The 17,596-nt window shown below is 40.2% G+C and overlaps 1 protein-coding gene across 1 annotated transcript in view; it reads right to left on the bottom strand.

The window, feature by feature from the left end:
- Nucleotides 1–12,819, bottom strand: part of IntS8 (integrator complex subunit 8) — a 72,715-nt gene extending 59,896 nt beyond the window's left edge. The window contains exons 1-3 of the mRNA XM_080266487.1: nucleotides 12,738–12,819; nucleotides 8,396–8,469; nucleotides 782–897 (exon numbers count right to left, since the gene is read on the bottom strand). Coding sequence (XP_080122613.1) covers nucleotides 782–897; nucleotides 8,396–8,469; nucleotides 12,738–12,819 — 272 coding nt within the window. The remainder of the gene's footprint in view (nucleotides 1–781; nucleotides 898–8,395; nucleotides 8,470–12,737) is intronic.
- Nucleotides 12,820–17,596: the final 4,777 nt, after the last annotated feature.

Raw genomic sequence — 17,596 nt, 5'->3', positions numbered from 1 at the left:
TAATCAGTTAGTCCTTATCTTAACATATGCATCACAGACTTAATAATTTCTTGAATAAGAAAACAAATAAGTATAGATATTACCAACATTTAAAAAGCAGAAGTGAATACAGGTCACATCTTTTATAGAATATATAACGTGTGGACAACTAAAGTACAGTAACAGTGACAGCTCTGTGGAGTGAAAGGAAGAGATGGTCAAAGAATGAAATGAAGAAGTAAACTCAGCAAATCTCTTGTACTGGGACTGAAAAGGCTCAAAAGGGACACCTTCATGTGATGGCACCAATATACCTGGGCGGTGGAGTTCCCAGCAATATAAACATCCCTCAATTCCCTTCTTATCCTCTCAGTAGGAGGAGACTGGGCTCCAGGAGATGGGAAACTTTAGCATACAGTCCACTGAGTTCACTTTCAGATGAACCTGGGGTTGCTGCTGCTGCTACTACTATTACTACTACTACTACTACTACTACTATGACTATTACTGCTGCTGCTACTGCAACCACCACCATAACTGGGACTGAAGAACAACCAACATGTCGCACAAAAGGAAAAAGTCTGGAAAGGTCATTCTCCTTAAGTGGACCAGTACAAGTTTTTATACAGTTCATGATTTACAGCCATATTTAACAATGTCTCTTTACAAGTGCATTTACTGAATTACAGGTATGCAACTTGACACATTTTGAGACCAAGCATTCTTTCTGCTTTAAAAACATTTCTCAGTATTTCTCTAAACAACTATAATGGATGATGAAGCAAAGGAACAATGAACATACTTCTGCTCAAATATCTCCAGATTGAAGTTGAGGTGTGCAGCAGTCTTTAGGGCAAGGACTGACAGTGCTTTCTTCTTCTTGGTGCTTTCCTGGGTCACCACATCCATGGTCTCCACCTTTACCCGAGAACATACATAATAATAAACTTCACCTTCAATAAAAGAAAATACACAGTCTGTTCTATTGTATTTTTACACACAATAAATAAGATACAAATCCTGTTCTATTCTGTTCTTACACACAAGAAATTAAATAAATATCCCATTCTATTCCATTCTTACACAGACCAGGGAAAATATATATCCCATTCTATTCCATTCTTACACAGACCAGGGAAAATATATATCCCGTTCTATTCCATTCTTACATAGACCAGGGAAAATATATATCCCATTCTATTCCATTCTTACACAGACCAGGGAAAATATATATCCCGTTCTATTCCATTCTTAGACCAGGGAAAATATATATCCTGTTCTATTCCATTCTTACACAGACCAAGGAAAATATATATCCTGTTCTATTCCATTCTTACACAGACCAGGGAAAATATATATCCCGTTCTATTCCATTCTTACACACATAAGAGAAAATAAATATCCTGTTCTATTTTATTCTTACACACAGTAAAGAAAATAAACACCCTATCCTATTCTATCATCCAATCCTTCATTGCCCCATCAGGAGCATAGCTGCCCAAGTTAGGCTACTCAATCCAGACACTAAAGCAATGGTGACCATTTTTTTTTTTTTTTTTTTTCCCCCCCATAAGGGGCATTTACATTAACATGTATCTTTATCTACATGGTTGCCATCCAATGTACTGTATTAAGGTAGCTACCAACGATAAAACTTGGTTCTTTACTACTTAACATTAATACCGAGAATGGAAGAAGGGTGGTAGCAAAGAGGAATACAGTATTTGGCTGCCAAACGTAGGGCTAGAAGAGAGGTATACAGGGAAAAGTCTGAGTCATAGAAACTATTACTTGATAACCTAAATCATGGGCAAAGGAAAAATATATTTAGGGTGGCAGGTCAAGTGAAGAGGGATAATCGGGATATTATAGGTGAGCAGTGTGTGAAGAATGATGAAGGAAGGGTAGTGGTGAACAGTGAGGATATTAAAGATGCATGGAGAGAGCATTATAACTGGTCGTTGAATGAGGAGTTTGACTGGGACAGGGAAGGTTTGGAGCCAGCAGATCCAGGGTCTGGCCCTTGGCCTTTGATTGATACTGCTACTGTGAGTGAGGCAATAGGCAGGATGAGGGTGGGGAAGGCAGCAGGTGTGTCTGGGTTGACTGCCGAAATGTTGAAGGCCTCAGGCGATATAGGGGTGAGTTTAGTCACTGACCTGATAAATAGGATTATTTATGAGTGTGTTGTCCCAGATGATTGGCTGAAGAGTGTAATTATAAATGTGTATAAAAGGAACGGTGATGCCCTGGAAAGAGGAAATTATAGAGGTATAAAGCTTTTAGATCAGATAATGAAGGTAATGGAGAGAGTTTTAAAAGGTATGATTAGAGAAAGAGTGAATATTGATGAGATGCAGTTTGGGTTTATGCCAGGTAGGGGGACCACTGATTGTTCATTGTTCGACAGCTTCAGGAAAAATATATTGGTGGGAGAAGGGATCTTTATTTTGTTTTTGTTGATTTGGAAAAGGCCTTTGACAGAGTCCCTAGAGAGGTGGTGAAGTGGGCAATGAGAAAGCTTGGCTTGGAGGAGTGGCTGGTTAGGGTGGTTATGGCTATGTATGTGGGTGCTCACAACCACGTAAGAGTGAATGGAGATTTGAGTGATGAGTTTTCCGTGAATGTTGGTGTGCATCAGTGGTCAGTCTTGAGTCCCATGTCATTTATCATGGTACTTGAAGCCCTTTCACGTGACTTTAGAAACGGACTCCCGTGGGAGTTGTTGTACGCTGATGATTTGGTGTTGATTGCAGAGAATGAAAGGGAGGCGAAGGAAAGGTTTAGGAAGTGGAGAGATGGTATGGGGCAAAAGGGTTTAAGGGTAAATGCAGATAAAACAAAAGTGATGATATCTAGGGTTGGTGGCGGTACTGTCAAAGACGAGGGAGAGTGGCCATGTGCACTTTGCCACAAGGGCGTGAGAAGTAATTCCATCTTGTGCGGTGTGTGTGATAAATGGGTGCATAAGAGATGTAGTGGTATCAGAGGTAGACTGCGAGATAATGCTGATTTTATGTGTACGGCGTGTCGGGGTGAGCAGGTGGAGATTGTCAGACGTGAAAGGATTGAACTTGCTGGTGAATCTCTTGAGTGTGTGGAAGAGTTTTGTTATTTGGGAGACATGTTGTGTGCTGGAGGTGGGGCTAGAGCTAGCTCTGTGGCTAGGGTGAGAAGTGGTTGGAAGAAGTTCAGGGAGCTCTTGCCTCTCCTGACATTAAGAGGACTCTCCCTACGTGCTAATGGGTCTTTGTATGCAGCATGTGTTAGGAGTGTAATGCTGTATGGTAGTGAGACCTGGGCAGTGAAAGAGGAAGATATTCGCCGGCTCAGACGTACAGAAATGACAATGATTAGGTGGATGTGCAGTGCGTCCCTGCGTCCAAGGCCTGGAGGGGCTGGGTTTACGATGGAAGAGTTGAGAGGTAGGATGGGACTGGAGTGTATTGGTGATGTGATGAGGAGAGGTAGATTGATATGGTTTGGACATGTGGAGAGGATGGGGGATGATAATTGGGTGAGGAAGGTGAGAAGTGTTAATATTGGGGGTGGGGTTATGAGGGGCAGACCGAGAAAGACATGGGACAAGGTCATTAAGTGTGACCTCAGGGTTAAGGGACTGAACAGGGAGGCTGCAATGGATCGTGCAGCGTGGAGAGCTGCCATTAGGTGACCAAGGCCAACACGTGCAAGCATGTTGGAGCCTTTAAAAAGGAAACGAAACGAAAAACGAAACGATACAATTAATGCCACTTTGGTAATGAGGTACCTAATCCTTACTGCTAATAAACCATCTGTAGTTGATCATTTTGATTAAGCAATGCCAGCTGCTATTGCCAGTGCACCATGTATATACAGTATTTCTTACATGCTGTGCTTTAGTGTAGTTACATTACAGTACTGACAATTTTAGCTTGAGAGATAAATGAAAATTGATGACACTGGTGACTACACTATTACAGTATTATAATCCTACTGTTCCGTACCATATAAATGGCGTACCAGCAAACATGCTGAACTTCAAGAGACCGGCTAAATAGCTTTATTCCTGGGTGACAGCACTTGTGCAGTACTACTTAAATGATGCCACAAAGTCCACTAATTTTCAATGGACTTAATGACAAAATCTTCAAGTGCGATTGTCCATCCATCCATCCATTGCCAGACGCCATGCATCCCAAACGGGGTGGCCAAGGGCTCAGAGTTAATTGTTTTACAGGGAGGGGCACCAATCCTCCACCAACCCCACTTGACACGTAGGGATCCAGCTGATTATATAGTTACTGCCCAATGTGGCAAAACGGGGATTCGAACCAGCGCTTGCAACTGCGTGAGTACAGCAGCTTACCAAGTGAGCCATTTAGACACCCCTAAATTAAATATTGCGGGGATTCGAACCAGCGCTTGCAACTGCGTGAGTACAGCAGCTTACCAAGTGAGCCATTTAGAAACTGGTGCGATTGTACCATTTATAAAAAAAGTATCGGCACCCTTTCAATGTGAGACGTAATGATACATGGACTATGATTCATGGGAAATGACACATTAATGTCACTTTGTATCCTTCATTTATGTTGTTATCATATATTTTACAGATATATAGCTGGATTAGTCAAAGTAACTTTTACTACATGGTAAATCAACCATTTTTGTGAATTAACAGGCATGCCAACACTACCAATTGAACCAGAGACAAAGTATTTCACATCTTATCCAACCCTAGTGTGCCGATACTTTTTTTACCGATGGTACATTACAGTAATCCCTCAATTATCTGACATAATAGAGCCAAAGGCATATCTGGATACGGACAAAACCCGGATAAGGAGCAATATCCTCTATTGTACCTATACCTTACCTACACCCAACCTACTACCTATACCTAACCTTTATGTACAGTACCCCTTCTATTTGTGGCAGTGCTGTCCAGTCTTTCAGCTGTATTTAGACAACAAAACCCACATTGGAATATCCAATATAATGCTAAACACTAAGAAAACAATGGAAAAACAACAAAAATCCACAAATATCCAACCTATATGTACAGTACCCCTCCTGATTGTGGCAGTGTTCTTCAGTCTTTCAGCTATGCAGACACCAAAACACACATGGGGATATTGTAATGCTGATTAATGTTGTACCACCGGTATTCACCAGTGTCATACCTGAATGTATTTTCTTACCTGTTGTGGGTACTGATCAACTCACCCATGGATATACAATTGGTACTCGACTTAGTATAGTGGATGGTAAATATTTATGAAAAGAATGGATTGTGGTAGCGTTTGTAGTTTTTGGCCGAGTTTTAGATTTTAGTCGGTACCTCAGGTGGTTGTCGTTCCCTCAGCGAAGGAATCTTGAATTGGAAGGGGAGCGAATTTGGCTCGAGGACATCATTTCCCTGACTAGGTACACCAATAAGAAAAGAAAAATGCTATATACTTTACTCTACTTTAATAATTCTGTTAATTTCCACAAGAAAAAAAAAATTTCTTTATTACATGACCCTTTTTAGTATGGGAGAAGACTGTAAATGTTACCAAGGCTTTTGGGTGATCACTCCTCCAACATTATTACCAGACGAAAACAAATTTGATACACTCGAGATATGGAGTCGTTGTACTTTACTTTTTTTTTTTTTGGCCGTTACTCTTGGGCTCAACATTGGCCTCAAGACAGGGACTCTTTTACGGATATGATTTGTCTGTTCGGGCTGGCATAGCCTCGTATCAATAAGAATGATTATTTGTATTCATCTTTCACCCATATAAGGTATTCTCCTCATATAATTTTCTAAAGTTCTCACATCAAATCAGTATTGTTTTTCACGTTTCACCATCGACAATGTTATATAATCACTAGAAATACATAATCTCTCGGGCCTGTCTAGCCTCGAGGAATAATTTAAAAAAAAAGAAATACCATCACTGGGAACACCTCAATCACTCGGGCTTATTTAGCCTCGAGGTACAACTTAAATATCACATTATTGTTCACAATCAGTAAGTTCCCTTCCACGCTCCTGATTATAATTTTTCTAATAAACTAATTTTAAAGAAAGAGAACAGTTGATGAATTTGAATTCTCCTTTCCGTTACAGAACATATCACTTCTATACTTCTATTCCTTATCTACAAAAGAAAAATTCACTTGATAGAATCATTAATAACACATCAACTACCTTCGGTTTGTAATAATAATTCGTGAGTGGTGCAAGTGTAAGTGTAAAAGTCTATGGGCAATACTTGGGAACAATGGCGTGCTCACACAGACGTCGCCGCCGATGTCTGGGGACTAAACGAACGTCTGTTACACACGATGTCTGGGCAGCAAGTCACTACGTTAAACTCTCAACAATATTACTTCTCATAGTTCATAATAAGTAAGGATTAAACAAAGAAAAAGAGGGGGAGGAAGAAGAAATGTGGACGACTCACCTAAACGAACGTCTGTTACACACGATGTCTGGGCAGCAAGTGGGGTATGTCGGGCACTAAGGACGCCACTGCTCAAGTCAAATGAGGTGGTGTTTTTGAAATATGGGGGGTTTCAATTCTCTTTACAATTCATTTAGCAGTGTACCCATGACGCCAGGACTTTTGATTGAATTGGGGAAAATTTGGGATTTATCCTTACTTAAATTAGATACTGATTCTATCACTATCTCAATTTGAATCTGAGAGCAGCTCATGCCATCTAGTGACGGCCAAGATAAACGGAACTTTAAAATCCTCACCAACGACATTATTTAGGCCTTTTGGACTGTTAATCTTACATACTTGTGTTCTAACAGCTTCATTAGCAAACATTTCACAACTAGGTTACGGAAAGAATTGTATATTCATCATTACTCTGTTTAAGGTTTAAACTCGGCGCCCGGCAATGACGCACAAAGGGAGGGGATAAGCTGCTCGCATGTGTCTTTCATTACTCGGCTTGACTAAGGAATTCCCATAGCTCAACATCGACAATTACATCACCCACTGCATAGATACAGAGATACATACATGTAAAAATAGTTAACCCTATAGTAATTATTAATATATGAATTACTACTTAGGGTAGGAACTTATAAACTAATATTCAGGTTACACCCTATCTAACTTAAAATTACAGTACTACTAAATACATACATGAATAACAAATGTGTGGCACTACAATATCCAATATAATGCTAGACACTAAGAAGACAATGCATAAACAACAAAAATCCACAAATACCCTACCTATAGGTACAGTGACCCTCCCAAATGTGGTAGTCTTCTTCGGTCTTTCAGCTTTGTAGACATCAAAACACACATGAGAGTATGGTATTCAATATAATGCTAGACACTACGAAAACAATGCATAAACAACAAAAATCCACAAAAAAATCAATGAAGACAGCGGTTGCAAAAAGAATTTTATCCCTCTCGGGAACCATAAGTTTTCAATCTGTTTCTGGGACACCAACAGTGCTGAGAACCAAACTATGGCTGCTTCCGCACACACAAAGAAAAACATTTCCACAGCCAAATTTGCCCCAGAAATTGATTTTATTGGTATAAACTGTATACCATCATCTTCGCTGGTGTTTATGCCAATGATAAGCTAATAAAAACACACAAACCTGATGAGTAAAAGTACAGAAATGCAATGAGAATAAACTTGTTTCAGAGTACAAAATTGCTTCGAATAACTTCCCAACATTCTAGTGCAAAATTTTGCCCATGCCGTGCAAGAGCTATGCATATGTCTGGATGCAGGATTTCATGAGCTTTCTCATGGTGTTTTTGGAATTTCAGTATGACCAACAGCATTCGATTAAATTGCCACAAACTAAAAAACTCATAGGTCGTGATGCAGGGAGGTAAGTGGTGGGAGGCAGGCAGCACACAAAGCAGGGGTAGGGAAGGGAAGGTTGAGGGACAGGAAGGAAGACAAGCCTGGGAGCACTGAACTTGGTGGGAGATGGAAGAGGGATAGGGGGAAGAGAAGCGAGGACAGCATAGGACTTTTGATCATTTGGTAGGGAGCCGAACAGCCATTTTGCCCAGCTTTTGGGTTACTGGCCTGGATTACTCGAGCACTGGCAGAACTTTCCGAGTGACCTGGGTGGCCAGGGGACTTTGACCATTCGGTAGGGAGCCAGGAGCTGGACAGCCATTTCTGCTCAGCTTGTGGGTTCGGTCTACCATCTGCACATGGCCAGAGAGGCTGGCCGGCCATCGAACTGATTTTTTAAATTTGTAGGCTGCCCAGCCGCTGATGTCGGAACTTTTATTTTCGGATACGGACGATAAACCCGGATCTGGATTTAACAGTGCCAAGGTCTAACATTCAGATATGGAGCATGTTGGATACGAAGCGTCCTGATAATCAAGTGATTACTATATATTTACACGTGACAGAAGCTGCCTGCAGATACTGTACTTACTTCACTGTTACCTCCATCACTTCTCTTGATGGAATTATAGATAAACTGGATAATCAGTCCAATTGCTGATGATTCTGAAATACAGAGAAAACTTTTATGTACAGGTATTGAAGAATATACAGAAGTCATTTTATGGTTCATCCTCCTACTCCTTTTTCCAGTAAAAAAAAAAAAATGAAAAAAAGAGGAAAATATAAAAAGGAAAATACAGAATAAAAGTATGAGAACTATCAACATTTTGCCCAAAGAAATGGGACATTTATTCATTCACTCAATTCATGCCTTTAAATTCTCAGTTCTACCTTGCAAACAAAATCACCCACACAACTTTATACATACATACATATATATACACTATCCGACGTAATAGAGCCAAAGGCACGGCCGGAAAGTGGTCCTGTCCGGATAGTGGGCACCAGCCTCCTGGACTGGTACATATGGACCCTAACCCAGCCTAACTTTGAAAGCCACCTAAATAACTCCCTACCGGATATGCATAGCACCTATTTAAACCTATTTAAGACCCTATTCACACCAATAATGGACAAAAAGCATGAAATAAATGAAAAGGAACCAAAGAATGAGGAATTAGAAGTGACTGTACCTCAGCCAGGGTACTTACATCACGTTTATGGCTGCCTTTGTAAGGTTTTGGCAGTGGTGAAAATGCTCTTGAAGCTTGTACAGTAATCCAGTGTTGTGCTGCATTTACGGTAATTCTTTGCACTGTGAGTTATAATTGTTTAACACTGCACATTGTTCTTAACTGCACCACTGCGGTTCTAACCGCCAGTTTAAACTACCAATTTGCACTCCACAGTTGATCCTTTGCACTCTAAGATCAAATTTCTTAACACTGTACAACACTGTAAATTCCCATGTGGTCTAGAGGCGAGGTATTGCAGTATATTCACTGTTTATGCACAAAAAAGAAGCACGTGTGGCTTCCAGTTCGATAAGCATCTAGTCACAATCGAAGTTAGGGAGCAACTCTTGATGTTGGAGAAACAGAGTTGCCAGATTGCAATGGCCACATTACCAAACTCCTCAACTTTCATTACCAAATTTAACTTTTCATTACCAAATTCGTAAAGCCAGCATTTATTCTTCACTAATTATATATATAAGTGGAAATACGTGTAATCACTCTCCTTGTAATTAACAGCATGTTGATTATTTTCACGCTATGTAGGGTAGCAGATTAATTAGAGAAAGCAAACAATCCACCATCTCCATCCTGTGTATCCTCATACATGTGAAAAATCCGTTTGGTAATGCATTATTCTGATTCATTACCAAATGAATTTTTCATCACCAAATTGGCCCACATTTGGCAATGAAAAATAACAAACGGCAACACTGACAGGGAAGGGGGGTGGGGGGAGAAAGGAAGGGGTGAAGGGGCCATGGTGTAAGCAGCTGTTCGGCGCCATGCGGCAATTTCAAATTATGAGTGGGAAAAAAATTCAGATTTTTGGGGGATTTTTTTCTTTTTTTGGCCATTTTTCAGTTCCGATGGTCCAGGCCCACAACGTCCTGTAAGTGGGGATGTCCGGAAAGTGGGTGTCTCGAAAGTACAGGGATTACTGTATATATATATATATATATATATATATATATATATATATATATATATATATATATATATATATATATATATATATATATATATATTTTATACATATATATATATATATATATATTTTATATATATATATATAATATACAGTATATATATATATATATATATATATATATATATATATATATATATATATATATACAGTATATATATATATACTGTATATATATATATATATATATATATATATATATATATATATATATATATATATATATATACAGTATATATATATATATATATATATATATATATATATATATATATATATATATATCATCCCTACGTGTCAAGTGGGGTTGGTGGAGGATTAGTGCCCCCTCCCTGTAAAACAATTAACTCTAAGCCCTTGGCCACCCTGTTTGGGATACATGGCGTCTGGCAATGAATGAATGAAAATATATATATATATATATATATATATATATATATATAGTACCTCATAATACTGTATCTGTAAGATACAGCCATCCTGTTAACGGGTAAGTTAAAACATGAGGTGTGCCAAACATTATATACTGTACAGTATATTATCATGAATATATCTGTATGCATCATATCTGTATACATCAGGTCTCATCCATAAGCAAATGCCATTTTTTTCTTTTTGTCTCCTTAACTTCCATAACTCACTTTTTTGTGTATAATTCCCACTGTCACTAACTCAAGCCCTTGACCACCCCGTTTGGGATACATGGCGTCTGGCAATGGATGGATGGACTAACTCAAGAGTTGCCATTGATCACCAGCTGGTTCAATATGGAAGTCAGGCTACTCATGCAGAGACCACAGAAATCGCATATCTTTAAAAATCTTTCCCGTGATATTTAATGACATACCGTACGTAAGTTCTTCATCATATTATTCTTTAGTCGTTATACTAATTTCCTAGATATGCTTTAATGCGGTAAATGCAGGAAAACGTTACTATAGCCGCCGTGAAAGCACACTGGGTGTGACAGCATTCATCACATATTTACAAGTCTCTAGGTGCACATTTTGTTTGAAACCCATATAATTTAGTTTTCTAAAAGAACAATGCTTCATCTCCAAAATGCTGAAGAATATCTACAAAGTTTTTTCATATGAAAATTGTACAATGTGTAAAGCCGAAATCGTACAGAGACGAGACAGCCGGCTGAAATCCGACGATGCCGAGGGCTCGAAGATACCGTAAAATAACTCAAAACAACACACCAATGGTGTACCCTGAACAGGGTATACTTCTAGACTTCGGGAAATACTTCAGTCTAGGCACTGTCCTTTTTCTCTGCAATGATTTTCCATAATCTTTGTACAGTAGGTCCAGCGGGGTAGTAGACACACGTGAGTTTGTTATTGTTTATAATCGTAACGTACGATCTTCAGCCATGTCGTGCTAACATTTCTTAATGAAGAATCGTTACATGTTTCTCATAACACTGTTTGTTTTGTTTTGATTGATACATACATACATGAAATGGATGTAAAATAAAGCTTATCGATATTAAAGGAGGGAAAAAATAATAACAGTCCCCAAACCGAGATGGTAGACCCAGCCCACCATTTCTTTATTTTCCTTGACTATAATACAGCCTCTCTTCCTTGTAGCAGTGACTAAAATAATGTTGTTATTATTTCTTCCTTCCTTTTAGTGACACAGAGAGCACATAAAATGAACGGAGTTTAGCAGACCGACTTTGATGTCGAAAACTAAATAATCTGGTGAAGAGTTGCAGTTTTTCCTTGGTTAGTGACATCAGGAATTGATTCTCCATGCCTTCTCCCACCCCCAGAGTCATTCACACAGAGCTCTGTCCTTTCACCAACTGATTTGTATACATTCTCTGTATATAACAATAATATAGATTAATTTTAATCACTGTACATGTAGCATTCATGATGCATTCATGACCAGGTTGCCACAAAGGTCCCATATCATCAATTTCTGCCTGGGATATTGTATAGCCATTACTTCTACTCATCAATTTGGTCACACAAATAATGAAAGAAATGGAGCTGCATTTATCAACTTGTGCATCATCACTGTGTGAAAAAAGGAGTTAGTAAAGACAGAAAAGCATTCGGGAGCCAAATGCTAATCGCCAGCCAGAATATGCTGTTGGCCGAGTCCAAGATTTTGGCCATTTCTTGATACCCTGAAGGTTTCATGTTGATAGCTCAAGCTGTTCATGAGATATAATGGTTTTAAAGGCAGGCAATAAAAAATTAGTTGACCTCTGGCAGCCATTCTGGTGACCTTGACCTTGACTTTGAGGGCCCATTTTTGAACTCGGCCAAGATTTTGGCCACCTCTTGATACCCTGAAGGTTTCATCTTGATAGCTCAAGCCAATCATGAGATACAATGGTGCTAAGGGCAGGCAAGAAAAACTAGTTGACCTTTGGCAGCCATTTTGATGACCTTGACCTTGACCCTGAGTGCCCATTTTCGAACTCATCCAAGATTTTGGCCATATCTTGATACCCTGAAGGTTTCATGTTGATAGCTCAAGCCATCCATGAGATATAATGGGAACAGATACACACACACACACACACACACACACACACACACACACTCAGAGGCAGGCAAAAACATTATCACTCTGCCTTCTAAAGGCAGGCGATAATAATGTACGGTAATTAATGTCTTTGACTTCTACTCCAGTCCCCACATTAGCTACTTCAGTCTTGATACAAGGCAGAGTATGTCAATTACCTGGGTTGGGTTGGTTCAAGTGGGACTCCAAAAGTGATGGGTTCAAGAGGAACTCAAACCAAGCAACTGAGTCAGAGGCCATGGCAGTATTACCACATCTGTAACTGTATAGTACGGTATATTAAGCAGAGCACAGATCATCAACAATTTTGTAAATACTGACAAAAATGCCTACAAATCTGGCAAATTAAAGAAACAGATTTGAGGAATGGGTTTACAGAGTACACTCAACCCCCTGCTATCGCGCCTAATTGGTCACAGGAAACGCGCATGATAGCTGAATACGCGATAGCTGAAATGAATAATCAATGGGAAAATTTCTAATTGGTTTTTCGGTGGCCCATTTTTCTAACTTTTAATCACTTTATGCCTACGATTTCCTGCCACTCTCTCCCCTAATATGAAATAAAGCATTATTATATTAATAATAACAGTATAATGAATAAATAAACAACATAAAAGGCCATCAAACTTTTATAAGGATTACGGCTTGGGTGGTTTGATGGGTTCCGAGGCTTGGGAGTGGCTTAGTTGCCGCCAGATCTCTTTAGCTGTCTCCATTTCTTTAGTGTCCACAGCTAAAGAGGGTATCACATGGTACCTTATATCAGGAATGGCTGAGGAACATTTAAGTGGAACAAAACTTGGACGCTATCGCACACGTTCCTCACACTGTCGTCAGAGCCCCGTCTCAGTTGTAAACATGTGATTACTTTATCGACATCACAGTTTTTTTGGCATAAGAAATATTAACACTTTATAAGGGTTTCAAAACGAATGATATTTATTCTAAAATACAATATTACTAAGTATTCAGTGTTAGGCTAAATTTCAATGCTGTAGTACGATATATTCTTTCGAGCCGAATGAGTTTTGGTCACTGTTTTGCCCGTTGTGTCCTCGGCAGGAATCTGTTCAGATGCATTCCAAATGCCCGTGCTATAATCGGGAATTTTACCACGTTACCGTTCCGATTAACCATCGTATCCTCTGCAAACCTCGTATGAAGTGCCATGTGAATAAGTTTCGCTTAGCCTGTCTTCAAACTCGACGCGTGATAGCGGTCTTGGGGTGCGTGATAGCATGTATGGTTGTGCATTTGATGTGTGCGTGATAGCAGATAAACGTGACAGCTGAACGGGCGATAGCAGGGGGTTGAGTGTACAACTGTGCAGACTTTGTCAGGTACTGATGTCAAGACATAATGAACACTGTACAGCTGTACTTCAGAAAATAAAAGATCATTCCTCAAAACTGGTGTTTTAATTTGTCAAATAAATAGCTTTACACAAACATATTACAGCATTATTCAAACTTTAAAAAGCATATACAGAAAAGCTGTTGAGTAATCCTGGTCTGTCTGGCTGAGCAGACCCATCAATGCATACAAGCATGTCCCTGCAAGGCTGTCCTGTGCAGTGAAATGATGTTCTTCTGCAGTAGACAACACTTTGCCACTGCAAAGTGCAGGGAAAAGTGTGGAGATTTGGTTTCCAGATGGATGCTGCATTTGCATCTCTCCACCCAGGTAACAGGGGCACCATAGTAGACTCCACATCACTCTGTTATTTGACTATATGATTATCATCTATACCCCATTAACTTAAGCAAGTCACGAGGAGTCCAGAAACAGTCTGAAGGTTGCTGCTGATTGGCTGATACAGTACTAAGCATGGCAGCGGACAGTGAGGTGTTCCCGATCACTTTGACTATGGTGTTCTCCGGAGCTTCACACAATTCATTTAGAATGCACAGTACATTATTTGCTGTTTTATTATATCCTTGTATTACATACACTGCAATGTACCAATGACAGTCACTGCCATACAACAAGGCCTGAGAAATGCCATGAACAATGGATGCAGAAAGGTAATGACCTCTGTCCTTCAATCAGTACTATGGGTGCAGCGAGCATTTGACTTGTGGTTCACAATCACACTGACAGCTGTCCCACCACTCTTCCACCAATCCTACCACTCCACTTTTACCCCGTTGTGCTGGCCAATCATGGGCGTCCATTCATTTGTCCCAGATGGCTGAGTTAAGTGAATACCAGTACCCTAAAGCACTGAACATGGTTTCCCGCGTTATTGGAAACCATTAGGCTTGTCATTCAGTGTAGAGCCAACTGAAGTGGAAACAAAGAGTAATAAAACTGACAAGGGGGATGGAAGAAATAGGAAGAGAGGAGGGCAGACACAGAAAAAGAGAAATAAAGGTGGAGAATGAAGTAGGCATCAAATGAATGGATGATGGTTTCCACCACCTACCACTGTGCAGTACAGTACTGTACAGGTATACCCTACTCAATGATATTCCTGTTAATGCTATTTTGATCATGTAATTATAATTTTTCAAGACTCTTTTCCAGATAATAATACCGAGTTTTCACTTTAAATCTGGAGGGGCAACAATATGATAACTATTATTTTTGGCAATGTAGAAGAAATGAGTTATTTAAGAGAAGCCTGTGGAGTCACATGGAGAGACAGACTGACGAATGAGGATATAAAGGAGCGATGTGGTGTGGATGTGGATGTGATAGGAATCGTTATGAGGAACACACTGAGGTGGTTTGGCCATGTGGAGAGGATGGAGGGTGAGAGACTGACGAAGAGAGTGTATGTGAGTGAGGTGGAGGGGGGAAGAGGGATGGGGAGGCCGAGGATGAGATGGAGGGATGGGGTGGAGAGGTATATGAGAGAGGGGGGTGTAAGTTGGGAGCAGGGCATTGAAATGGCGGGGGACAGGGCGACGTGGAGGCGATTTGTTTGTGGCCACCCCAAACGGGATTGAGGCGTCTGGCAATAGATAGATAGATAGATAGAAGCAAGTGATATATGCATAGGCCACACCAACAATATTGCAGGAAGTGACTGTAAATGCAGCTTGGCTTAGTCTTTACAGCTAATCACATTATCTTAAGTACCGTATTGCAATTTTTTGCCATCATGTTTTAGACTGATATTCATCTACATTACAATGGTTTATAATGGCTTTATGTGATGCTGCAGGTGGCTATGAACTTTACTTAGATTGGTTTTGGATCTGGGTTAAGTAAAAGTATCTTCATGGTTGGTGAGGACACTCACCATCCACTCACTTGATGTAGTGTTGCTCTCAGGTGCCTGCCCTTTCCTCTCTTCTTTCTTTCTTTCCATCCTTCCTCATTTTTTTTTTTTCCTTCATTCTTTCCTCTTCCTTCTGTCTATGGGTGACTCTACGCTGAGTAACAAGCCAAATTGTTTCCTGTACACAAGAAAACCATTTACTATGCTGGGTGGTAACCATATAGCCAAATCATGGCACCTGCTGGTTTAGTGGGCAATTAAGGTGCTCCAATCCGATTAAGCCAGTGCAGGTTTATATCCAAGGGGTGGTTGGGGTTTATTGCTCACATAATGCCACTCAGTGATGAGTGAGGCCGGTCACTCTCATCTTAAATCTCAGGACCAACTTGCCTAGCCTCAGGCTTCTAAGTTCCTCATGAGGCAACACTATATTAGATGATGAATGAATAAATGAATGATCAAATCCCTAATAGGGTTAACCTTGGGACCTCCAGGAACACATGACCACTGACCCATGTCATATACAGTACAGTATAATGAGTTGGTTTAATGATGACTTAATGATATGATTGTTGGTAACACAGCCAAGTCATTAAAGACAGTACAGTAGACCACCCTATTCCCCTGGTTGCATTTAACACACACACACACACACACACACACACACACACACACACACAAACACACAAAATAAACTATCCATCTTGCATGAATGAAACCATTGCACATAAGTCTGGCTGTCACTCAGACCTGAAATTTCTCCCAGTAGACCACCAAGCACACTGTATCAACCAAGCAACTTTCTCAAGATGAATAAAACACTTTGACTGCAAAAATAATGATAGATAAATCTACCTTCTACAACTCAACATCCCTCCAGTGCTGAATACATTTTTTTCATTCATTCATTGCCAGATGCCATGTATCCCAGACAGGGTGGCCAAGGGCTTAGAGTTAATTGTTTTACAGGGAGGGGCACTAATCCTCCACCAACCCCACTTGACACGTAGGGATGCCAACAGCATCTGGTGTTCCCAGGCGGTCACCCATCCAAGTACTAACCAGAATACAACAGTCCAAATATAGCCAGAATAAACCACAAGACATCACTATTGTATTGTTGCAGTGAAGGGTAGGACTAAAGGATGCCATGGTTAAGTCCATGGGAAGCTCTAGTTCAAGTTGAAGGATGCCAAGTTTAGGCCCATGGGAAGTTCTGATTAGGACTGAAGGATACTAAGGTTAGGTCCAAAGGAAGCCAACATTTGATCAATGGGAAACTAAGGTTAGGACTGAAAGATGTCAAGGTTGGGTCCATGGGAAGCCAAAGTTAGGCTGGAAGGATACCAAGGTTAGGCCCACAAGAAGCTAAGGTTTTGAATGAAGGAAACCAAGGTTTGGCTTATAGGGAGCCAAGGTTAGGACTGAAGGATGCCAAGGTTAGGACTGAAGGATGCCAAGGTTAGGACAGAAGGATGTCAAGGTTACAACTAAAAGATATCAAGGTGAGGCCAACAGGAAGCTAAGGTTAGGACTGAAGGATGCCCAGAATGTCAAATTAGATCCCACAGCCTTGAGCTGAAATATATCATGGGAAGTTCCTGATGCTAAGGTACGGTTCAAAGGATACCAGTGTTAGACCGATGGGAAATATGGGGTAATAATCTAAAGACAGAACCAACTGCCACCAAGGATATTTGAGTTAGACTGAAGGATGCCATGAAGTGAACAAAATAATGCCAAGGTTCTGACCGACCCATGTTAAAATCTGGGTTAAAGGAGGGCACA

This window comes from Coenobita brevimanus, chromosome 20 (genome assembly GCF_032717465.1).
Source record: "Coenobita brevimanus isolate Jiangsu-jjx chromosome 20, ASM3271746v2, whole genome shotgun sequence".
Classification (NCBI taxonomy): Eukaryota; Metazoa; Arthropoda; class Malacostraca; order Decapoda; family Coenobitidae; genus Coenobita; species Coenobita brevimanus.
The sequence above is the reverse complement of the archived record's forward strand: the minus strand, read 5'-3'. Positions and strand labels throughout refer to the sequence as shown.